Source organism: Pinus tabuliformis, chromosome 9 (genome assembly GCF_031772625.1).
Source record: "Pinus tabuliformis cultivar Carrire ecotype Pingquan chromosome 9, CPIR1, whole genome shotgun sequence".
NCBI classification, from domain to species: domain Eukaryota; kingdom Viridiplantae; phylum Streptophyta; class Pinopsida; order Pinales; family Pinaceae; genus Pinus; species Pinus tabuliformis.
In genome coordinates, this window is record NC_142307.1 from 793777851 (window position 1) to 793804059 (window position 26209).

Genomic DNA, 26209 nt, shown 5'->3' on the forward strand with positions numbered 1-26209 from the left:
ATTCCAAGGGTGGAGTTGTGAGAAACGCCAAGCCCTAGCCTCGGGATCAAACTTTGCCCTATCATCCCCAAGGGCTAGTACCTTACTGGATCAATTCAAACCTTTAAGCGGATATTCTTTCTTTGGTCCATTTCTATACCTTGTCCAAGTTAGGGGTAATCTTTGGTTGCCATACTTTTCTCTCCTACCCTAGACCGAGTCCACTTGGTTCCATGTGGTCCTGTTCCTTTGAAAGACAATTCTTCAAGAACCATCCTAGATACCAACTACAATAAAGATTCAGGGATTGGGAAATTCCTTCATAAGTCATATCTCATAAACCTCAGCCTCAAATCATCCTTTCCTTTCCCTATAAGGAAATGTACCTTGCTTAGAAAGCAAACAAGTTCTATCCTTTTAACTCTTCCAGGAAAAGGGATTATTTGGGTCACTCCACATCATTTCATCAACTTACTCTTCATTGGTGACTCCATAATATACCGGGTCTCCTCCCATCGATGAAAGTCTGTAAATAGAAGGGAGCCTTAGCTGAGGTGATAGTGGGCTAAGTCTCCATTTGTTGCCCTTGGCCTAGTATTTTCCCTTTAGGGATCCCCCTTAGGTCCCTTGCTAGTTTGAGTAGTAATATTTTGGCGTCGTTGGTGGGGACACAAAACGTGTGTTTTTCCCCATATGACACATTGACATATCATTATTGGAGACTCCATTGGAAGAATGAAGCCCTAGTTCTTCATTGAACTTTAAGGTCAATGATTGTAGGGTGAAGCAAGCATTTTTCTAGGGATTTTTAATTTCACCCTGGTGACTCCTACATATTTTTCATGTATACCTCAAATAGGTTGTCATTCTTTGATAAATTTGTCGCTTTAGACATTGATAACATCCTTGGGCATCTAATCATGTCATGGGAAGGATGGTACGTGGGGTGCCCGTGTTTGATAGTGATCCACTCTCTACAATTTACCACGTAGAAAGATTTAATGCACATACTTCAAGAGAGAATTTTGTCCACCAAGATGTCTGTATGTTATTGTTCATGGGATCTCTTAGCGGTCATAACTCATGGCTGTGTTAGCGCTTGAATGTGGCCTCAGGCTGAAAAAGACAAAATCCAAGGCAACATCAAACCACTTAGCCTCGTAGCTAGCCCTACGGGGCAGGAGAGGGCTCTCTCCGGGTCTATCTCGGCAAAAGGCCTTCAAAGGGCGGAGATGACTAATAAAGAACACTGATTTTAGGTTAGTAAACTGATTGAGAAGGTTTGATTTCAAATTTTTAGGGTTTTGGTAGAAAACAGAAAGAGAGCAATTTTGGGTGCGAGGATAGGACACAGCTTTTGCAGAGGTCTTTTTGGGGCAAGGTAGGAGATTGTCTTGATGCCTTTGATTTAAGTGAATGGATAGGAATGACTGGTGAGGAGCTAAAGAGAGCAAGAAACTTTCAAGAGTGCTCTTTAGACAGAGGAAAACATAGATATTAAGCAAACTTAAAGGCAGAGCATATAAATTATGAATTCTACCTTAACACTTCATTTACTTAATGTGCAGAAAAGAGAAATAGGAAATTGATACACATAACAAATCTTACAAGTACATGAGAGAACACACCATCAACACAAATAACCACAGGAATCCCAAATAGTGCTGCAAAACCCTGGTCTTTCCTTTGCCAAAATTGCAGAGATACAAAGTGTAATACAATAGAAGCTAATCCCTCCAGAGTCCAACCATGAAAATGACTAAGAAAGTACATAATATAGGCAAGCTAACACACTTCCTTGCCTCTAGGGGTCGAGCTCATCCTTCTAGGAGCTGTTTCAACCAATTCTAAACTGAGCACTAAAATCTAGGCAGTCAAAACAACTTGCCTCTATAAGCTAGGAAACCAATTCATTCATTAAATTTTTGACTTTTTATGAATGAATCTTCTAGAAGAGATAAATAAGTGCCATGACATCATAAAATTACATCAATTACATCAAGGAGGATGAAAAATCACTCCAAAAAGTCAAAACTAGTCAAATCTGCGTTTTGCTGAGCTGTAGGTGAAAATCTAGCAAACTTCCCTGATGCGTAGCGCCCCAATCCTGAACGCGTAGCGCGCCTTTGAGCCAACTTTTGAGGCACTTCCCGGCATCCAAATGAGGCAAAAGTAGGCTTGTTGGAAAGGTCTGGATGTCTACTTTCCAACCCAAGTGGAATTTCTCAATTTGGTGTCCATTTGCCCCTCCAAAATTGCAATCTCCCAAGACTGCTCCCTGTGTGTCCAAAAAGTGGCAGAAAATCATTTTTTGCATGTTTTTTGACCTTCTGAAGGCTCAAAACTTGATGAAATGTCTTGGTAATTGTTGAGCAAGTGTAATTTGTCATGACAAATCCAAAAATGCTGAGTTTTTGAGGAATGGACTTGCCCATCTTCAAGGTAGCGCACGGCGCGCTACGCGTTGAGGGCAAAAACCTGTGTTTGGCACAAAAAATTCACAATTGACAAAATTTTCTCCAAATTTCTTGAAATTTGGGCTGGGAGTCCCCAATCAAGTACCATGCTCAGTCAAAGAGGATTTGGCCAAAACCTGGAGTGGATCGAGCCTTTTCCGTTGTTTTAGTGCCTTGGCCAACCTCCTTGGATCTGGCGATTGTATTTTTGACATTTCTCTAAAACCATGACACCTGTGCAAAAAGTGAAGGAGGTTTTTCTTCTTTGGCATGTTGTGGACAAAAACCTCTCTCAGTTTTCCAAAATTCATCTTTGATTTCTCTGAAACATCTTTTGAGTGAAACTTATCCCGATGTGTGAAACAAGGAATTTTGTCGAAATGAAGCGAAATGAAGGGGATAAGGGGCTTCTAAATTCTTGGGGAAATTTTTGGAAGTAGGGAGGGATGTTAGGAAGCAGGGGAAAGTGGAATCTCAGAGATTGAGTGAGGGGAAGGGGTCCAAAAGGGCAAAACACAGGCCCAACCTAGAAAATTGCCAGGTTGTAGCTAGAAACTAGGGTTTGTGCGAAAATGAGGAATTTGGGGAATCTCAGTGATGGGAAGCATTTGGTAAGGTACTTTAAGGATAGGGGAAGGTGTATGAACATCAGGAAACAAGTTTTGCCGATGATTTGACCGTCCAAGAGAAATTGCCTTCAAAACCCTAGGAGAGGGAAATGACCTTACCTAGGCGCAACTGAAGCATGAACAAGGTGTAAAATGACTCATTAGACACTGAGATGATAATGACAACCCTATGAATGATGATAGACTCAGCTGAATAGTGACATAGATTGGCATTTGGGCAACTTTGAAAAGAGTGAGAGCAAGCCCTAGTTCTAATGCCTAGTGACCAAATTTTGCTTGAAGACTCACTGAAATGACAAAATTTGACCTTGACACTTCAAAATCACTTTGTAAGAGCACATTTGATCACTGGAGGAAGGCTGGAAAGACTGACACTAACAGGCTGCATGATCATGAACCTAGGAGCATCTCATCTATTGAATAGTTCTTTGATGGCATTCTTAGACATTTTCAAGTACACCATGCATTAAGCATGCAAGAGGAAGCCTTCATCGAGCATCATCAAGACATTAAGAGTCTAGGTAATGAGCAAGAAAACGAGTCCTCCTTGGGTCCACATGATGAAAATGATGATTTTGATGACACATGTGCTGGGAAGGACGAGTCTATAGAAAGTGAAATTGAGACTAACCCTACCTTTCTCAAGGATATTACTTCCGATGAATCCTCTTTTGAAAACCTTGAGAGGGATGATCCCATTAGCCCCTTGGAAGATGACATTGAAGATTATTTCCACATTGAAAAGGAGAAATGGGAAATTGCTTATCCTCAATTTGATTATGCTCCCATTACGACACTGACAAGGAGGGTGAGGATGAGATTGGTCTTCCCTTCCCCTCAGGCACTATTTATGATGACATACCCATTGATACCCTTGGGAAGGAGAATCTTCATTTGCCTGTGCATAAAGAGGGGCAGTTGGAAGCAGTGTTGATAATATCGCTGATATATCGGCGATATTTGAAAATATCGCGATATTTTTGGCAAAACAATATATTGCCAAGAAAATATCGCGATATTTTCTGTTTTGAAAATATTGCCATATTTTGAAAATATCGGCTATGTTTAAAAATTTGAAAAAAAAAATGATTTTTTATGCTTGCCGATATTTGCCAATATTTTCGCTGACATTGCCGATAAGATGTTTTCTGAACCCTCACCAATATTTTGCCGATATCGATATTATCAACACTGGTTGGAAGTGATCAATTTTCCTTTTAGGAGAGACCCAATCTTTGATACTAAAGAAATTGATAAGGCTCCCACTTCTCCTAAGTATGATTCTATGTTCAAATCACTTGAGACTTTAGATTATGATTTTGGGAAAGCAAAACCCCTCCTGAGTATGATTCTATGTTCAAATCACTTGAGACTTTAGATTATGATTTTGGGAAAGCAAAACCTGTTGAATACAATACTTCTTTCTCCCTTTTTCCTATTGGTAATCATCTTGGGTCTTCATCAAATGATTCTCTCACCCTTGGTCATATGATCTCAATTAATTGTGAGCCCTTTCCCCCTCCTCATGCTCTTACCCCTTGAGCCCCGAGTAGTTAATCAAAGAAAATCATAAAAAGGAAAAAGGCATATAAAGAAGGGTGGAAAAATCAAGGTCATGGCACCTCATGTACCATGATTGCTCCCCCTATACATTATAAACCCAAGTGTGGGCTTTCCTTTTATTAGCTACCCTTGTACCCTAGCATGTGGCCCAGGGTTGCACCTTTCCCATCCCCTACTTCATTCATATCTCATGCAGGGTTGCAGATGGTCTCCATCTTGGGTTTGGTCTCCCTATACGGGGTCCTAATCCTCCATAGGGATACATTGGCACGTGTAGGGTGTGTGTCGAGAGCCATGGGCCTCCAGAGCAGTAGACAACATTCCATGGATCCTCGAGCATGGTCAGATATGCTCGAGATACTCTTATTGGATGAGGACTGTGCACCTGGTTCACCTTTGTCCAGCTAGCCCCACAAATGTAACATGCACTTGATAGCTGACCTAGGACTTGTAGGATGATGTGGCATCCCCTACACCATCATCAGAGCCCTTGCAGATGATCTAGAGGCATCTTGGACTCATTTGGAAACCCATGAGCTTATTATTGTGCCCCCACACCCATTGGGAGCACCACAGGTTTTTTGTTTGGAGAACAAGGGGTCAATCCCTTATCCATCACTTTTGAGGGTCCTACTCTTCACTATGCCACCCATGGAGCTCATCAGGCCTATTGGAGAGCCCTACGAAATGTATTATTCATCATCTGACCTCTTAAGAGGCTTATTATTTCATTTGAGCTAGTTTGGTGGGCTTGTCACCAAAAGTTAGATTATTAGCACATTATTTTATTTTTGGGGCTTATGTAGGCCAAGGAGATTAATTTGAACTCGTCACTAGTGTGTAAATACAAGTGACATGAGTTCATTTGTTCATCATCACTTTGGATTGGATGTCTTCTCTATCTTGAGAATTTTGCACTTTTTCTAGAGGATGAATTGGAGCTTTATGATGGATTTTGATATGTGGATATTGATCTATCTTATCTTGGAGCTTCTCTTTTGTGAATTCTGGATGGTTGGATATATTCTGTTACATGTAAGTACACGCTGTTAATGTTATTCTTGTTTTACTTTGTCATATACATTGGACTGGGATTTTCACTATTTTTAGGGCTAATCACTGCATGCATTTACTGCTTTAAATTGTGGAATTTTGTTTCTATTATAGCATCTCTGAATGTATGGGCCATGTAATATGAATGAAATCTCCTAGGGTAAATCTAATAGTGAATTGTCCTTGATAATCCATTCCCTTTGTGCATCGAAGTATAAACGCTGCAAGATTGCTTCTCTTTGACCTAGAAGGCTAGTGAAGGTAGTCGTGAAGCCTCCTTGACCAAGAACCAAAGGGCCTCAATCATATTCATCATAGAAGCCATTCTCCCAAGACTAAGCCACTGATCTACCAAGAGGTGGTCACCTAAAATCACATATTTTTCACCTTTCCCTAGGTCTAGCCAAGATAGGTCAACTAGGGCATCATTTTTCGGCAAACTGCTCGTCCAAAAAGTTCGAACTCATAGGGTCTCTTACACTGGTGTTTCCTCTAGACCTCTTCCAAATTTGAGGCCATTCCGACAATGGAGTTGTGAGAAAATCCAAGCCCTAGCCTCGGGATCAAACTTTGCCCTATCATCCCCATGGGCTAGTAACTTACTGGATCAATTCAAACCTTTAAGTGGATATTCTTTCTTTGGTCCATTTCTATACCTTGTCCAGGTTAGGGGTAATCTTTGGTCGCCATACTTTTCTCTCATACCCTAGACCGGGTCCACTTGGTTTCGTGTGGTCCCTTTCTTTTGAAAGACAATTCTTTAAGAACCATTCGGGATACCAACTACGATAAGTATTTAGGGATTGATAAATTCCTTCATAAGTCATATCCCATAAACCTAACCCTCAAATCCTCCTTTCCTTTCCCTAGAAGGCATTGTACCTTGCTTAGAAAGCAAGCAAGCTCTATCCTTTTAACTCTTCCAAGAAAATGGATTATTTGGGTCACTCCACATCATTTCATCGACTTATCCTTCATTGGTGACTCCATAATATACTGGGCCTCCTCCCATCGGTGAAAGTCCGTAAATAGAAGTGAGCCTTAGCTGAGGTGACAGTGGGCTAAGTGTCCATTTGTTGCCCTTGGCCTAACACTTTCTCTTTAGGGATCCCACTTAGGTCCCCTGCTAGTTTGAGCGGTAACAAGTATGCCTCCAAAAGTGCCTCCAAAACCATGGTGTCATCACCATTGTGCCATACTTCACCCTTCTAAGGGAAAAAGGAGTGATGTGGCACTAATATGCTAAAGCATTGTAGTCTAGAAATGATATGCAATGTGAAAATTCCTGAATCTAATACATTAGAAACCCCTACTGCAATTTCTGGTTTACTATCTCCTACTTGTTCTTTACATTAACAAGTTATTTAATTGCATAAGCATCGAAGTAAACACAATTACAATCTTCACAAATATACAGATCATGCACTGAAATAAACTGAGACAATCACACAAGGGACACTGTTAATTTTGGACAATTGTCCCCGAAATAACCCAATTTGGGAAAACCGGTGCAGCATATAGAGGGTTTGTATTATTAAGCAGATTTCTTGAATACAACTAGGGTGCCAGAAATGGCTCACGCAACAGAGAATATCCTGGGCAGTAGTACCTCTATCTAGAGACAGGTATTCCGACAAATCAGCAATCGGATGATCAACCCGACAGTGACTCTCACTGTTCCTTGTGTTGGACAGTGAAAGCTACTCCAAGCACTGCTATGGAATTGTGTCACCCTTCAGGAACTGTGTCACTCTCTCCCAGCTCAGGATCTGCTGATCAGCGCCCAATCTGCCCCACAGAATCTTCCAGCGTTGCCTCTCAGGCCCTCTGCTTCCTCTATGTTAGCCTCTACAGCGTTTGTGTCATCCTCTATGGCCCTCTGTGTCCTCTGTGCTGGCTCCTTCGACCTTTGCATTAGCCCTTCTAGTCCTGCGCTATCTCTCCCGACACTTCGCTGCCTCTTAGCTATGTATTCCTCGGCCTCCTACCGAACTGCCCCTCACTGCAACTGATCACTTGCTCGATTTCCTTAGAAAACCTCGCTCGAGAAAATCGAACTGACTGATCTCTCTTGGTGTGTCTCCAACTGACCCTCAAGCCTCCTCTTATACTTTTCCTGTTGATGAATCAACGACCGAGATTAAGTCTCTAATCAACGACTAAGATTAAAACAGACTTGATCCTCGTCTCTTAGAAGCTTCTCACACTTATCTTTGTGAAAAGTCTATCACTTGAACATCTGACTTACTTTTACTACTTATTCTTCAATTAGTTATTTATGAAATTCCTTCAATAAACATTAAAATAAATTATGCTGCAGATATCACACCGTAATACAGAAACAAACACATGTACAAGAATCAAAACATTGACACAGATATTTTGTGCAATAGTCCCCGGAAAAACCCAATGTGGGAAAATCGGTGCAGCAAAGGAGAATTTTATTATTCAGCAATTCTTCAGTACAACAGGGTGCCAAACTGGCTTACCCACAGAGAGAAAAATTCTCCAACACTTCTCCTAGTCCTCTGTGTGGCTCCCATATGCTCTGGGTCAGCCTCAGCTTGACTGCGTCAGCCCTGGGCCTCTCTGTGTCACCCACACAGGCCCTCTAGTGACTACACAGTCTCCTGCTGCCTCTGTGTCTGCCTCTCCTGCCTCAGTGTTGATCTCCAATGGCTGATCCCTTCTCTCTATTCCGTACTTGCTGCCTCCTGACTGCTCACCAGACCACTAGTTCGAATTTCTCAGCTAACCCCGCTCTAGAAATTGAACTGACTGGTCTCCCTCAGTGTGTCTTCCAAGTGACCCTCAAGCCTCCTCTTATACTTTTCTTGTTGACAAATCAACGGTCGAGATTAAGTCCCTAATCAACGGCTAAGATTAACTTTGGCTTCATCCATGTCTTTTGGACTCTTCTAACATAGTTTTATATTAATTCATATTAATATTTTATTTTCCCTAAGTTTAGGCTTAGGGATTTCATTAAAAATATTAATTATTTTAATATGTCCCAAATTGTTTAGAATCTGACCAAACCATTTCCGGGTATTGGAGATCTCATGTGCTTTAAGCTCTCCACCAATTTTTGTGGCTAGAGCACACCCGATGCTACCCCAAATCAACACTCCCTCTTAGCGAGGGCTGTGCTCTAGTAATACTCCTCACTGAGTATCACCCTGATCATCTGGCATTGGTCCCTGTGCTGATGCTAAGCCTCCTTGCATCTGTACGACAACTCCCTCTGCATCCGTGCTACTGCTGGTCCTTTCTCCCAACACTGCATCCGCACGGCAACTCCCTCTGCATCCGTGTTTTATCACTCCCATTTCTGCTACTGAAACAGGTTCCTTACCATCCCCATCTTTTCCCTGAAGTAGTCAGTAGTCAAACTTTGTGCTTCAAAGGGCCTTGGTGAGGATGTCTACCACCTGTTCTCTTGCAGGAGTGTAGCTCAATTGTAAAGCTTCTCGTTGGACACAGTCCCTGACAAAGTGACACCGGATATCAATATGCTTCGACCTATCATGAAACACTGGATTCTTAGAGAGCTTGATGCAACTCTGATTATCGCACATGATCCTAGTCGCCTCCATATTCCTTTTGAATAGGTTCACAAGCAGTTTTCTAAGCCATATGGCCTCACACGAAGTTGTGCTTGCCGCCATATATTCTTCCTCAGATGAGCTCAGAGCCACGGACTTCTGTTTCCTATTGCACCAGGAGGTCATTCCTTATCCAATGTTGAAACAGTACCCAGAGGTACTTTTCTGATCCACTGAACTTCCTGCCCAATCTGCATCAGTGAATCCACTCAATCTGATATCCTTACTCCTGGTGTACAAGAGTCCATAATCGACTGTTCCCTATAAATACTTGAGAACATGTTTGGCTGTTGCCTAGTGCGCCCTCTTCAGTTCCACCATGAACTGACTGAGGGTGTTGACAATGTAGCAAATGTCTGGCCTGGTATTGACCAGATACATCAGGGACCCTATGAGCTGCCTGTATAAGGTGGGATCAACATCCTTGTCTTCTGATGCATCAATCTTCTTCCAGTTGATGATCATTGGAGTAGCCATGGGTCTACAGTCCTCCATCTTGAATCTCTTCAGGATTTCTGTAGCATATCTCCCTTGCCCAAGGAAGATCTCTCCCTTCTGCTGCCAAACTTCCAACCCTAGGAAATAATGTATTCGTCCCAAATCCTTCATATCAAATTCTGTGGCTAGATTATTTTTGCAGTCCCCAATGAGCCTGGATGATCCTGTTAAAAAGATATCATCTACATACAATACTAAGATTAGTGGCTCATTCTCTACAACCAAATAGTAGAGATTTGGATCCGCGTCACTCTTGACAAATCCCATCTTCTGCAAGTAGCCATCGATTCGACCATACCATGCTCTAGGTGCCTGTTTCAGCCCATACAAGGCTTTCTTCAACCTGCATACATGAGACTTCTTCTCATGTGTCTCAAAGCCCTCTGGTTGTTCAATGTATACCTCTTCTTCTATTACCAGGTTCAAAAAAGCCGTTTTGACATCCATCTGATGAGTCTCCCATCCTATCTGAGTTGCAAGAGATATCACAGTCCTAATAGACGTATACTTGGCTACCAGGACGAAGGTCTTCTCGTAGTTAATTCCTTCCTTTTGAGCATACCCCTTAGCCACAAACCTGGCCTTGTATTTCTCAACACTACCGTCTACAGTGTATTTGATCATGTAGATCCATCTTGAACCTACCACTGATCTGTCTTGAGGCCTTGGCACTACCTTCCAGACATCGTTCACCATTATGGAGTTGTACTCCTCTACCATCGCGTCTAGCCAAACTTGATGTTGAGTTGCCTCCTTGAAACTGGCAGGCTTCCCATCCTGAGCTACTAATGCCTGATATCTATCTAGTTGTTTTCGCTCCCTCTTATTGTTTCTTGGTGCACCGATGAAGTTCTCTGCATCTCGCAGAATCTGACAAAGTTCCCTACTAGTTCTTCCTCTGCCTATAGGTGCTTCTGTTAGCTCCTCCTCATCCTGAGAATCTTCTTGACCTGCAGAAGAATTTTTTACTTCCATTGGTTGAATAAGCTTAACCAGCGGCTCCTCTTTTGACTACTCCTCGAAAGGCATCTCACAAGATTTTTTGAAAGCCTTGTCCTCCATGAACTTTACATCTCGTCAAACTACTACCTTCCTGCTCCCTGGAAGGTAGATTCTGTATGCCTTAGCATTCTCGCTATATCCCACCAGATATCCCTTTTCCGCAGTTTGATCCAACTTCTTCCTCTTTTCCTCTGGTATGCGGCAATATGCTAAACTCCCAAATATCTTGAAATGACTGACTTCAGGTGTCTTCCCTGTGAAAACTTTCTCTGGAGTAATCTTGCCCAACGCCTGATGAGGAGTCCTGTTCTGAACATAGATTGTTGTGTTGCATGCTTCCGCCCACAGGAATTTCGGCATATCCTGATCATACATCATGGCCCTAGCTGCTTCTACAATAGTCCTGTTCTTTCTTTCTACTACCCCATTCTGCTCCGGATTGTAGGGAGCTATCCACTCTTTTCTGATGCCCTCCTTAGTGCAAAAATCAGTGAAGTCCTTATCGAAATACTCTCCACCATTATCTAAGTGCAAAAGTTTTATTTTCTTCCCAGTCAAATTCTCCACCAGAGCCTTGAACTCTTTGAATCGACAGAAAACCTCGTCTTTGGTTTTCAAAAAATAAATCCATGTTTTCCTTGAGTGGTCATCAATGAAGGTAAGGAAATACTCGGCACCACTGAGAGCTTTGACGGACATAAGTCCATAGATATATGAGTGTATCAATCCTAGTACACTCTTGGCCCTGTGTTTACTCCTAGGAAATGTTGCCTTGGCATACTTTCCTACAGCACATCCTTTGCATACATCATCTCGTTTCGTACTCAGATTCAGAACTCTTGTTACAATGCTCCTGAGAATTCTCAGAGCTCCATGGTGCAAATGACCCATTCTTCTGTGCCATAGTTCATTCAAGTCTTTGTTTCCATGACTGCCTATTAGTGCCATTGGTGATTCTAGTTGTAATCTATACAACTTTTTACTTTTGATCCGATCTGCACTTTCTTTTCCAGCTTGGGTGTTTGATGTATACTTTCTCTTTGATGAAGTAGACGTCATAGCCCTTGCCTTGAAGTTGCGACACGGAAAGTAAGTTCATCCCCAATCCTGGTACATGCAGCACATTTGTAGCACGGAACTATTCTGCCGATTCTGTTTGAAAAGCTATGGTACCCTTCCCTATTGGTGTACACTTTGCCTTGTTCCCCATGGTGATATGAAAGTTCATCTTCTCTTCTCGATATTCTAAGAAACATTCTCTGATTCCCGTCATATGCCACGAGGCTCCACTGTCTATATACCACAGTTCTGATGATGCAGAACTAGTCATACAAGCCACTTCTTTTTCCAGCCTGGAAGCCAACATAGACAAATCAAAGTCTCTTTCTCTTGTGCAATCTTCTGAAAATCTATGCCAGTCCCTTGACGTGGATGCCTCTGTAGCCCATAACTAATTTTCCCTTCCTACCTCTGATACCATGTGAAAATTCTATCACTGCAATATGTGATTTACTTTTCCTACTTATTCTTCAATAAGTTATTTATGAAATTCCTTCAATAAACATTAAAATAAATTCTGCTGCAGATATCACACTGTAATACAGAAACAAACACATTTACAAGAGTCAACACATTGACACAGATATTTTGGACAATAGTCTCTGGAAAAACCCAATGTGAGAAAACCGGTGCAACAAGGGAGGATTTTATTATTCAGCAATTCTTCAGTACAACAAGGTGCCAAATTGGCTTACCCATGGAGAAAAAAATTCTCCAGCACTTCTCCTAATCTGAGCGTCAGCTTGGTTGACCTCTGCTTGGCTCCCAGACACTCTACGTCAGCCTCTACTTGACTGCGTCAACCCTGGGCCTCTCTGCGTCACCCACGTAGGCCCTCTAGTGACTATGCAGTCTCCTGCTGCCTCTGCGTCTACCTGAAATGCCCTGCGTCTGCCTCTCCTGCCTCAGCGTTGATCCCCAGTGGTTGATCCCTTCTCTTCGTTCCGTACTTGCTGCCTCCTAACTGCTCATCAGCCCACTAGTTCGAATTTCTCAGCTAACCCCGCTCTAGAAATTGAACTGACTGGTCTCCCTTAGTGTGTCTTCCAACTGATCCTAAAGCCTCCTCTTATACTTTTCTCGTTGACAAATCAACGACCGAGATTAAGTCCCTAATCAATGGCTAAGATTAACTCTGGCTTGATCCATGTCTTTTGGACTCTTCTAACACATTTTTATATTAATTCATATTAATATTTTATTTTCCCTAAGTTTAGACTTAGGGACTTCATTAAAAACGTTAATTATTTTAATATCTCCCAAACTGTTTAGAATCTGCCCAAACCATTTCCGGGTATTGGGATCTCATGTGCTTTAGCCTCTCTACCAATTTTCATGGCTAGAGCACATCTGATGCTACCCCAAACCAACAATCTTTATTAATACCCATTAATATTTTTATTTTCCTAAGTTTAGACTTAGAAACCCATTAAAAATATTAATTATGTTAATAACTCTTCATCCGGGTGGAATTTCTCCAAACGATTTTTGGGTCTTGGAGATCTCATGTGCCTTAGCCTCTCCACCAAATTTTATGGCTAGATCACATCCGATGCTACTCAAAATCAACATGCAAGCCCTCCCATGTTATCTCAAGGATGACTAATCATCATCTGGGATTCAAAACAAGCAACATCCATCAAATAGTGTCAAGGCCAACCTAAGGGAATCATGGGTTCATCTGGGCACAACATCAAGAAATCCAACACCAAGCCATCAATGCATCAACATTTCAACATCTAGAGGTACTTAGGAGAGTTAAGTACCATTAGGAACCTTCTCATAGCCCAACACTCATCTCTGGAGGGTCAACACTGCATCATCAAGGTCAGAATTGTTCTTTGGATTGGGTACAAAAGCCTGATGAGTGCTACAAAAAGGGAGCAAGCTCATCTCTCAAGGTGTTTTTGTTGGTGCAATGGCACCACCTAACAAAAACCTCTTAATATTAAGTAAAATCAACAATCATTAGGGACAATAACCATTAATGCATCATAGTGGACCATACCTAATATTAAGGGCAGAAGAATACTTCACACAAAACTTACCTTCGAATGTCTAACTAGATCTGGACATGTAAACAAGTTATCTCACTTATATTAGGGATAATTAACTCAACAACCCTATTAGATGTGTCTAGCCCCCAGCGGGAGTGACATGTTCCAGATTAGCCCGTTAATTCTTAGTTGCGTATGATATTGATGGTTACAGAGGAATTGTGATGGCATGAGTTACCCCTTTCCTCGACCTACTTTTTCCACCCCTTTGGTGTGCCTTTTACTTCTTTATGATTTATCTTTATTGGGTGCATAGTTTAGGAACCCATGCTTTCTTTTTGTAATTTTCTAGTATGCATTTAATATGAGGCAGTTTATCGCTCATCAGAGTTGGGACTTCATGAGTCCCTTTCTATAGATGAATTATTAAATGCTTGAGGAATTGGGTGATGGCTAATGAGGGGGGTAGAGCTCATGCTATGCTTTTTCCCATATGCTAAATAAATGTCCCAACCATCTTTCACATTTTATATATTTTTTTTATTATGGCTTTCTTATGCCTTTACCTTCTTTTAGCTATATCATCCTTTGAGGCCAAGTTTCTAGGCCCAGATTGATGGTTGTGAAAGGTGCCAATTCCAATGACCAATGACCACTAGCCTGAAGAATGGAGATGGATAAGAGAGAAAGATGGAAAGTGGTAAGTATGGATTATATTGGACATACTACATCAATCAATGCTTCACTAGTGGTGCCCTTCTTAAAACGCTAAGGCCTCAGAGGAGGTCCCATCAAACTAGAGTCAAAAACTAACCTCCCAAGTGAAGTAAGGGAAGAAGAGTACAGTCGAGATCGGTCAATCATCCAGTTTACCCCATGATCCATATCAATATTCCCATAACATCAAATGAGAGCACATGATTACAAAATGGTTAAAGTACCTTCCAATAGATGACCTTCCTTCCTTCAAGAAGCAAATGGGAGAGAAATATTGACAAGAGCAATAGTGGAGGATCGCGGCATCATGTTATGTGTTGATCATATAGGGATGTTGGCTAGCTAGCTAAGTCACCTGACACGGGGATTTGGGACACGTAGGATTCGGGATTCGTGGTGTCGGATTCGGGACACACTGACCCCAGGAACAGGACACGTTAGGACACGTTATATATTATTTTATTAAAATATATATATATATATATATATATATATATATATATATATAATATATATATATTTAAAATTTTAAAAATTAGATATTATCATATTTCTTACACAAATTTTAATTAATGATACAAATTTATTGATTTCAAACATAGATCTACAGGCTACAGGCTACAGCAGTGTGTTTATAAGTTATTTTAATAGATTTTATAATTTTCAAAGTGCATTTTATTCTGTCAGCTGTTTTAAATTTCAACAGCAGTGAAATCAAATGGAAATAATCTGTCCAGTTCCAAAGTCAGGAAAATTGAACAGATTCTAAAGATATCGAATCTTTTTTTTATATGAAACATGGATTCGTGTAACTGATAAATTACAGGGTTAGGGTTACACAATGCAATCGATTCTATTTACTGGAAATTCGCAGTGATTGTGCTGAGCAGTGATATATATATTAATATTAGTGATTCATAAACTTGCATTTTGCTTCTCAAGTAAACTCAGAGATGACCACTAATATATATATATATATATATCAGTGTATCACGATTCACTGCGATACTTGTGCTTCTTGGATGGACTTCATATGCTTTACGCTGGAGTATTTGGATTAAGATGAATCCCTTTATAAAACTTGGACTTTGGATTGTTATCATAACCTTAGATCATTGTATGTAACATAAATGTGGTTCAAAGTACTCGAATTTCATCATAATTTTATAACCGGCACCGCTGATACAAAGAATTGCGTTATCTGGTGGGCTGTGGACGAACTTGAAGTTAGAACTGGTGGACTGTGGACGTTGGGTGGTCGATTCTCCTTGGTGAGAGTCCGCTCCTCGCTGCAACAGCACAATCCTTTGCCAACTGACTTGCAGAATGAGCCGTCAACCGAGCAGACATGCCCCCTTTAACCTAGCAGCAGTTCCGAGTCCTGGAAACGAGTCCGAAAACCATGACACGTCATAAAAATCGAGACACGCTTGGAAATTCATGACACGTTACCTGACACGACGTGTCATAAAAGGACATGACGTGTCCTGAAGTCTGGACTCGAATCCGCAGAGAATCGTGTCGGATTCGACCGATTCGCGATTCGTCAAGGGTTTTGGACGAATCTGGTATCTTAGCTAGCTAGCTATCCAAAGAGGAGAAAATTTTTCTTCTAGGGGTTAACTACTTTTTGGTGGTTAATAGGTACCACCTCTGACTTTTGCCAAGCTATCTTGAGAAATGACTTTGTATGCTAGCATGATGAGGTATGCTCAAATACTCTAAGGAGGACTTCAAACTAGTTGGACATGTATATTTAGACTTTCATGGGGATAAGGAGAATGGAGTGTCTACTTTAGGATACCCCATGAATCTTGTTAGATCAACAACTATCTCTTGTAGACCACAAAAATAGTTTGTTCCAACAAATTCCATTATATAGGTAGAATATGTGGCCGCTAGAGTGGAAACAAAGAAAATTGTGTGGCTCAAGAAGATACTATAAGATTTGTAGGAAAAAATGATGCTACTCTTCTTTTGATTAACAACATCTCTGCAATCAAGTTTCCGAAGAATCCTAGATTCCATGATTGAGCAAAGCACGCCAACACAATGTTCAATTTGTTTGACATCATGTAGAGACCAAGATCATTCAACAGATATATTGTTCCATAAATGAGTAAATGGAAGACATATTCACTGAAGTGTTTGGAAGAGAAAAGTTTGAAAAGTTTAGAAAGATGCTTGGACTCAAACACACCCTTCAGATTAAAGGGGGCATTGTTAGATACCTAACCCAAGGAATTGGTGTCTTGTAAGTTTTGTAATTAAGAAATGTGAAGAGTCATGGATGAACAAAATTAGTCATTTGACTTGAGAAACCAAAGTTCATGTCAATGCATTTATATCAATGTTGCTGAAATCAGCATCAGAATAGAATCGATGAGGGTCTGAAAAAACAAAAAAAGTGTAAAAATCAGGAAAAATATTGACAAACATCTACAAATTTAAAAAAATACAAAGATATTATTTTTTTTAATCGTGAGTGATCGGAGATTCATGTTTCACTGGAATTGATCTTTAGGAATGAATACACGAACAATGCCATATTCCCCTTGTCATTCTTGTAAATATATGCAAATTTAGAAACCAAATGACCATTTGGAATCGGGTCAATGGGAAATAAGCATATTGATAGCAATAACTTTAGAATAGTTAATGTAGGACTAGAGGTGCAATTCAAATCCATAGAACTATAGATGTCATTTTCCCTTCTCTTGTCCAGTAGATCATGCCATCTCTGCAAATTCTCATCGATGAAGCAAGGACGCTAGTCTTCCCAATGGTAATGGACCCAAATTAATTTATGAAAAGCATGACATCTCCACTAACAACTTGTGCATTATCCTGACAGAGAATCCCGCAAGAAAGTTGTCTCCAGCCCCCATGGGGTCTACTTCCTACACTAGAAACGTGGGGACATGAAAATCGTGTTCCTTCTTATAGACTACACTTATTCGTCCCCTTTGTAATGATGACACATGTTCTTTGGCAGGGTTCTTTAACATCAAGATACACCGCCTCTAGGCCTGATTCCTTCAAAAAGAAGATTTCTTCAAGGAAATCATAAAAATTTGCTTCATAGATATTTCACAGTAGTCTCATAAGTGCATGAGACAATCTAGCCAAACTAAAGCATTGACCTAGCAGTGTGCCATAGGTCACAAACCTTCAAACCTTGTTGAAGAAACATTGTGTTGCAATTGATGAGTAATGGGAGAAAAAAATGACCTATGCTTTGTTGTTGCGATGAATAAAATTTAGCGAGAAGTTTGAGATTCCTAAAGGCATTATTTGGTGGGATGTGTATAATGGCTTTGACTTCCTCTTTTTATTTATTTGTTGATGCTTTGCAAAAAGGGTAGATGGACATCTTGTGTGGAGTGGAGTGTGTAGAGAAAAGAATGTAAGCAGGCCTATTGACTCAAAATCTAATAGGTCATGTGAGGGGAGCTCACAAGGCAAGAACTAGACCAAGGGACAACAATATGAGGTGTGGCCAACTATCACCATAGCCATTACCTCCTGCTCTTTTGTGGACTTTCACCAATAGGGAGGCTTCCCTATAGCATGTCACCTAGAAGGACATGTCAGGTGCAAGAAATAAGGTGACAAGATAGGCTCAAGGAGGGATACCTTGTTAAGGACAGGGCTTAGCTAGCAAAATAAAGCAATCTATACCCTCCAATAGGTCTAGTTAGGGCACAACATGACCTAGGGCTTGAGAAACATCAAGGTAATTAGATCAACCTAGGTAGTAGGGTCGCAGGGCCAAGAGAAGGCTTCCAACCAATGTATATCTTTAACTTATGGAACAAGAAGCCTTAAATAAGCCCCAAGTTGAAGCCTAAGGCAAGCTAGGGATTTTCTAGGGCAAGATCTACCTACGACAAGGGATGTTTGCTCTAAAATAGAGAAATAAGCCACAGGAATGCGTTGATTTTGAGGCAAATACCTCACCTACACTTGTTGAATCCCTCTACCAAGCAATGCCTTCAATCCTGGTTGAGGAAAGAGCCCTAGACCTAGCTAGCGGCTTGCCTTAAGGGGCCGAAAATCAGGTTAGAGAGGAGAAAAATGAAATTTTAGATGATTTCAAAATGATCAACCATGCAACAAAAGGTCAGTGCCTTGACCTTGGGTGATAGATTCTAGGGGATGTTTAAAGATTTCTAAACCTTGGCAAAAGAGTAAGGGAATAAGAAACTCTAGATTTCAAACCTTAGCTATCACTTTTGTGAGGATCAAAGTCAATAGGGAGAGCTAGTTTAAAGGTTCACCCATGGGATTATCATTCACATTCACATTCTATAAGTGGGTTATGCATGCAATACTATAGTGAAGAGCTCATAGAATAATTTCTAACCATAAACTAGCAAATAGAAACCCTAAATAATCAACCATTCCATCCAATAGCAACAAATAATAAAGATTTTCAAATACAAGGTACAATTACAAAATAGAATGCATGTACAAGTCCATTAATGCTCCATAATAACATCTCCAAAGCCAAACTAAAGCTCCATTAGCAAAAATCCACCAATCACATCTCCACAAGATTCAAGTTAGAAATTAGCTAGGCCCGAGTTTCTCTAAGAGGGTTGTCACAAGTGATGATGATGAAATGAAATGTATCTATCTTCTATTTATATGAGGATTATGACTAAAAATTATGCCTAATAAGCCCTTAAAACAAGTTTGATGATAAAATGTGCTTGGATTACAAGCCAGCCCATTAGCTCTATCAAAATATGCCCTCATTTTCCCACATGTGTGAGATATAGCATCCAAAAAGATGATGTCATCCATTGTAGATGCTCCAAATGCCATGTCCAAGGGTGATGAGGTGTCTAAGAAGGTCTATATGCCTATGAAGTCCAAGATTTGAGGGTTGGCTGTCAAATTCACCTCATTGCCTCCTATAGGGTCCCAAAATCTAGCTTGAGTACCACAAAGTGGCCTCCATGGGTCTCCAACTACCATATGAGGCCTCCTCCTCTCCAGTGTTAGGGCTTCCTCTGGTGCAACAAGCTCTCCTTGATCTTTTAGTGTGGAACCATCCTCATCTGGGATCTAAATCAGCTACTGCCCATCAAATTCTGTCAAGGCCAACCTAGGGGCATGCTGGGTCCAACTGTGTCATCTTGAAGAATCCTTAAATCTGGGTCAAAGTCAACTAACATCCTGGGTGCTGAAGGTGCTCTGGGACATGTGTCATCTGATAATGCTGCTAGAATGCTTCAAACTCTTAACACTTCACTTGTTTGGCCCAATATACTCCTTTGAAGGACCTGGGTACCTGTGGAGTGTTGAAATTTCTAAGTCTAACCCGTTAGAAATCCCTACTGCATCTTTTGGTTTAAATTCTCCTACTTGTTTATTACATTAACAAGTTATTTATAAATATAAATACTGAAAATAAACACATATGCAGCCTTAACTCATATACAAATCAGCAACTGAAATACTAAGACAAACACACAAGGGACACCGTTATTTTTGGACAATCGTCCCCGAAAAAACCCAATGCGGGAAAACCGGTGCAGCAGTTCTGAGGGTTTTATTATTATGCAGATTTCTTGAGTACAACTAGGGTGCCGAAATGGCTCACCCAACAGAGATTGTTACACGACAGTAATACCTCTTCTCGGAGATAGATATTCAGCTAGTCTGCCCCACGAAAATCCTTCTGACGCTTCCTCTCGGCTCTGCGTCAACCTTGCTAGCCTCAACGTCACTCCTGAAGCCCCTGCATCAGCCTTCTGACCCTCTGCGTCATCTCTCTAGCCTTCTACGTCACCCACACAGGCCCCTTAGCCTCTGCACAGTCTCTAGTTTCCTTTGTGTAGCTTTCGCTGCCTCTGCGTCAACCTCTTCAATCACTGCGCTGACCCTCAGGCACTATCCCTGCCTCTTTGCTATGTACTCACTGCCCCTTGCTGCAACAAATCACTTGTTCGAATTTTCTCAGCAAGCCTCGCTCTAGAAAATCAAATTGACTGATCAATCTTGGTATATCTCCAACTGAACCTCAAGCCTCCTCTTATACTTTTCCTGTTGAGTCTTCAATGGCCGAGATTAAGTCTCTAATCAAGGGCTAAGATTAGATTTGGCTTGATCCATGTCATTTAGAACATTCTCACCCAATTTTGTATTAATACCCATTAGTATTTGAATTTTCCTAAGTTTGGACTCAAGAACTCCATTAAAAATATTAATTTTTTTAATATCTCTCCAATTGGGTGGTATTTCCCCAAACCATTTATGGGTCTTGGAGATCTCATGTGCCTTAGCCTCTCCACCAATTTTCATGGCTAGAGCACATCCAATACTACCATAAATCAACACTCCCTCTTAGCGAGGAATGTGCTCTAGTAATGCTCCACCATTGAACATCACACTAATCCTTCCGCACTGGTACCTATGTTGATGCTTGACCTGCTACCCAATATCCTCTGCACTACTGCCCATGACACTACCACTGCCACTGCTACATCTGTACTGCAGCTCCCTCTCAACATGCTGCATCATGCTGCCCATAGCACTACCACTGCTAGCTGCTACACTCAACTCAATTACCGAGAAGTAAGTAACTGACCTACCTAAAAATTTGGCATCCTTATCAGTCTGGAAGCCTCCTGATGTTGAATCTACCTCTGCTGCTATCTTGTGCTCCCTTTGCTACCTTTGCGCTGCTGCAAACACCTATGTGCCTCTCGCACTACTGCAACCACCTATGTGCCTCTCGCATTGCTACAAGCACCTTTGTGCCTCTCGCACTGCTGCAACCCCCATTGCACTGCTACAGACCTCTGCACTCTAGCACTGCTTTGTTGCTCCATCGCATCTTTCTTCTACCCGTCATCCTGCTATTGTCGTTAAGGGCTCCCGTAGCCGGATATGATCCAAGAGTTTGGGCACCTCAAGGATCCTGTCTCTCATCTTCTGTAGTCCTCCTAACTACAGCTTGATGTCACCCCACCTCTTCTCTAGAGGTGCTTGAGCACTCATGGCAAAGTCGTATCAATCTTAACTTCTTTCTCCGCCTCAGCCGGAGCTGCCTTGGAGTCGGAAGCCTCTCCCTTGTTCTTCTTCCTGGGACATTGGGATGCATAATGACCCAGCGCCCCACAATGGAAGCACTTTACCTTGGAGATGTCCTTCTTCTTCCTCTTCCCTTGCTGTCCCGCAGATGCTAGAGCCGCATCCTCCTCCTCTTTCTTGATTCGACTTCTTTTGCCACTACTCCCTGCCTTGGTCAACCGTCTGATCTCTTCTTGGCGAAGAGATGCCCACATCTCTTCCCATCCTCGGAGACTGCATTCAGGGCAGTCCTCACCATGAACTCCTGATCCGCCGTGGCCCCTATGGAAGTAAGTTGATCACGAATCTCTAGAAATCTAAGGAAGTATAGATCTATCTGCTCCCCCTTTTGCATCCGATATGACCACAACTGATTCTCCAATAGCATCTTCTGCTGCACGGAAGTGCCCTAATATAATGTCGTCAAAGTATCCCACATCTCCTTTGTTGTGTTCTTTTCAGCAATATGTGGTACAACATGATCCTTGACCCCATCAAGGATTATGCACTTTGCCCTCACCATTGCATCCTCATACTTCTCATTATCAGCTGGGTCTACTGGGATAGCCATGGTTCTCAAGGTGAAGCCCTTGATGCGATGTCTATCCAGGACTGCCAGGATCCTGGCCTTCCAGATGACAAAGTTGGAAGCCCCGTCCAACCTATCCTGATCCCTTAGTCCATTTACTACCATCTCCGCTCCTCTTCTAGACTCCCTCTGAGCTTCGACTTCCTTCCTGGAATTCTCCCTCTAAATCTTGATTTCCCTGCTGGAAATCTTCCCGCCAAATGTCGAACTGCTCCTCTCCAATCCTCTTTGCAACTGCAACTCGGATCTAGATTTCTTGGCTAGAAATTCATCAAGGTAGCGATTCCCTCTACCTTGGTTCTGTCCTGTTAGGTACTGTTTTGCTTCAACAGAAACATCACCCCACTAGCTTTCCAATCCACAATCTGCCCACACCTCCCTAGGCCCCGACAACTGAAAAAACTGAGCCTTCCATCTGTACGCAATCTTGGCAAAGGCTGAATCACTCCTCTAGCCAACTGCGTCAAGCCTACCTGGCTGAGTAGGATGGCATGGCTCTTCGTGAGCTTCTCCTGCCTCTCTCTGCCTCTGCGCTGGCCCTCTCTCTGGCTCGAAATGATGATGCAGGCCTTTTGCATCACTCCCTCTTTGTTGCCTGTCACTTAGGAGCAACTCTGTCTCTCGGGACAACTGCTACTGCTACAAATTTCCGATATCGTTGATGCCTTTAGTCCTCTTGTGATCTGCAACGCTCTAATACCATGTTGAAATTTCTAAGTCTAACCCGTTAGAAATCCCTACTGCATCTTCTGGTTTAAATTCTCCTACTTGTTTATTACATTAACAAGTTATTTATAAATATCAATACTAAAAATAAACACATATGTAGCCTTAACTCATATACAGATCAACAAGTGAAATTATGAGACAAACACACAAGGGACACCATTATTTTTGGACAATCGTCCCCGAAAAAACCCAATGCGGGAAAACCAAAGCAACAGTTCTGAAGGTTTTATTATTATGTAGATTTCTTGAGTACAACTAGGGTGCCGAAATGGCTCACCCAACAGAGATTGTTACACAGAAGTAATACCTCTTCTCAGAGACAAATATTCAGCTAGTCTGCCCCACAAAAATCCTTTTGTTGCTTCCTCTCGGCTCTGCGTCATTCCTGCTAGCCTCAGTGTCACTCCTGAGGCCCCTGCGTCAGCCTTCTAACTCTCTTCGTCATCTCTCTGGCCTTCTGCGTCACCCACGTAGGCCCCTCAGCCTCTGCGCAGTCTCTAGCTGCCTCTGTGTAGCTCTGGCTGCCTCTGTGTCAGCCTCTTCAGTCACTGCGCTGACCCTCAGGCACTATCCCTGCCTCTCTGCTATGTACTCACTGCCCCTCGCTGCAACAGATCACTTGTTCGAATTTTCTCAGCAAGCTCCGCTCTAGAAAATTGAACTGACTGATCAATCTTGGTGTATCTCCAACTGACCCTCAAGCCTCCTCTTATACTTTTCCTGTTGAGTCTTCAACGGTCGAGATTAAGTCTCTAATAAACGGCTGAGATTAGATTTGGATTGATCCATGCCATTTAGAACATTCTCACCCAGTTTTATGTTAATACCCATTAATATTTTAATTTTCCTAAGTTTAGACTTAGGAACTCCATTAAAAATATTAATTATTTTAATATCTCTCCAACTGGGTGGAATTTCCCCAAACCATTTTTGGGTCTTGGAGATCTCCTGTGCCATAGCCTCGCCACCAATTTTCATGGCTAGAGCACATCCGATGCTACCATAAATCAACATGGAGTGGGTGCCCAAGTCATGGGTTGCTGAACCACCAGACAAGAACAACATGGATTTCTAGTGCAAGTAACTAGTCGTTAGGGGCAAAGATCAATAATGCATCTAAGTTTGGATGTTAAGGGGTGATTTAATACTTTAAACAAGGATCCCTTTCCAAAATTAGGACCATGATCTTGCAAAGGTGTTTTCTCCGTAGGTAGGGGTGGCTAAAGGTCAACCCTATTAGGTGCTTCCAACCCCTAAGGGGAAGTAATAGTTCCTTGGTCCACCCTTCAATTGACAGGCATTAGTGAATAATGATATTGTAATGGAGGGGATAAGCCTTCATGGCCAATTGTCATGGTCAAAGGGACCAATTGATGGGGGTATCCACATCTTGAATCTATAGATGTGAGGAGGGAGCATTCGTGGATGCATGAGTTACCAAATTGGTCTTTGTTTTTTTTCCACCCCTTTTGTGTGCCTTTTAATTCTTGATTTTTCCTTGTATTATCGCTCATAGCTCAAGGGTTAAAGCTTGCTTTATACGATGTAGCAGTTTTATTACCCCTTCAAGATGAGTTAGTTTGTCTCTCATTAGGTTGGGACATGCAAGGGTTCCTTTTTGATGTAATGGAGCATCATGTGCTCAGGAACCGAGTGATGGCCATATGAGGTAGGTAGAGCTCATGCTAGGTTTTTTTCCCACATGCTAATTCCTATTGTCTCAGCCATCTTTTGCATTTTGATTTTGCTTTCTTCTATTTTATTGTGGCCATGATATGTTTTTCTTGTTTCTTTTAGCTGCATCAACATCCCAGGGCAAAGTTTTCAAGCTCTACTCAAGGTATGTGAACATGTTAGTGCCAAATCCCCAAGAACCAACGACAAGTTGTACTCAAAGGATGGAGATGAAATATGGGCTTGTAATGTGGGATGGAAGGTGTTAATTATGAGATGGGAAATATGGAACATGCTATCTCAATCATGGCTTCCCAAGTAGTGCCCCTCCTATAAACCAAAGGGCCTAAAGGGAGGTTCCACTAGACTAGGGTCAAATATTAACCCTCCTTGTGTGGTGAGAGAACAAGAATACGGTCAAGGTCTATCAATCTTCCAAATTACCCCATAATCCATATTAAATGCCCAAAACCAAACAAGTAAAAGAACCCGATTGTAAAATGATCAAAGTACTCTTACACTACCCTTCTAAACTCATTTTCTTGTCTCCTTGAACCTCTTGATGAATGACAATATTCTTTGATTGCAATTGTTGAGAAAACCTCTAGGGAATTAAACCTCCAGCCAAACAGAGTAGTAGGAATTGGATGAATAAATTGGTGAGACATACCCCTTATTGATATTCTAAGCCCATCTGCATTGGTGAAACATAACCCTTATTGATATTGTATGCCCATCTGCTGCCAATAGATGTAGTGATTAAAGGTTGGTTGCTATTCAAGGGTTACATTGAATTTATCTACATGAACATGTGTTGTTTGTTATTGCTATGGTTGTCCTGTTTGTGGTGAGAAGCAGCTTATGTTGATTTAAAACATTCTTCTGGAAAAATTATAGGGCTGTGCATTTGTACTTTTATTAGTCAACTTTCTTTCAGTTTTGACATAGTCCAGGGAAGTTTTCTTTGTGATATATTTGAGCTGTCATGTATTACAAAATCTTGAACTCTCAAGTTTATGAATTAATGCCTCAAACTTTAACATTTGGAAGGTATGGCGTAAGCATTACAACACTCTGAAGCAGAACATTTATATCAAAATTCAAATGATGCTTATGATATTTTATGTTGTGGGCAGCAAAACTCTTTCTGGGAGATATCTTAAAAGAAGGGACAAAAGTGGCTGTGAATCCATTTATCATATGGGCATGGTCTGGACTTCTTATCAATGCCTTAAACAGTATTCCCGCTGGAGAGCTTGATGGGGGTCGTATTTCATTAGCATTATGGGGAAGAAAGGTATGACTTTTTTCGTGCTTGCACATAACAAGGGATTATTCTATAAGCATTGTTGTTAACATCATGTGCAAATGTGCAATCTTTTCTTTTAGGAGATGGACCAATTCAATATTAAATGTTACTTTCATGACAACATATTCCAAAATGGATAAGATAGAGAATGCAAGTTCAATGAAATCTTCTAATTTTTTGGGGCCCATGTTCTCTTTGTGGCGTGGGATGTCTAGACTCTACACCAACCTCATTTGTAACAAAGTTCGGCCCTAGTAATATGGGTTA

The 26209-nt window shown here is 41.4% G+C and overlaps 1 protein-coding gene across 1 annotated transcript in view; it reads left to right on the forward strand.

Moving 5' to 3' along the window:
- LOC149151125 (putative zinc metalloprotease EGY2, chloroplastic) overlaps nucleotides 1-26209 on the forward strand; it is a 425794-nt gene that overhangs the window by 398180 nt on the left and 1405 nt on the right. Inside the window, exon 11 of the mRNA XM_089440529.1 lies at nucleotides 25770-25930. Coding sequence (XP_089296655.1) covers nucleotides 25770-25930 — 161 coding nt within the window. The remainder of the gene's footprint in view (nucleotides 1-25769; nucleotides 25931-26209) is intronic.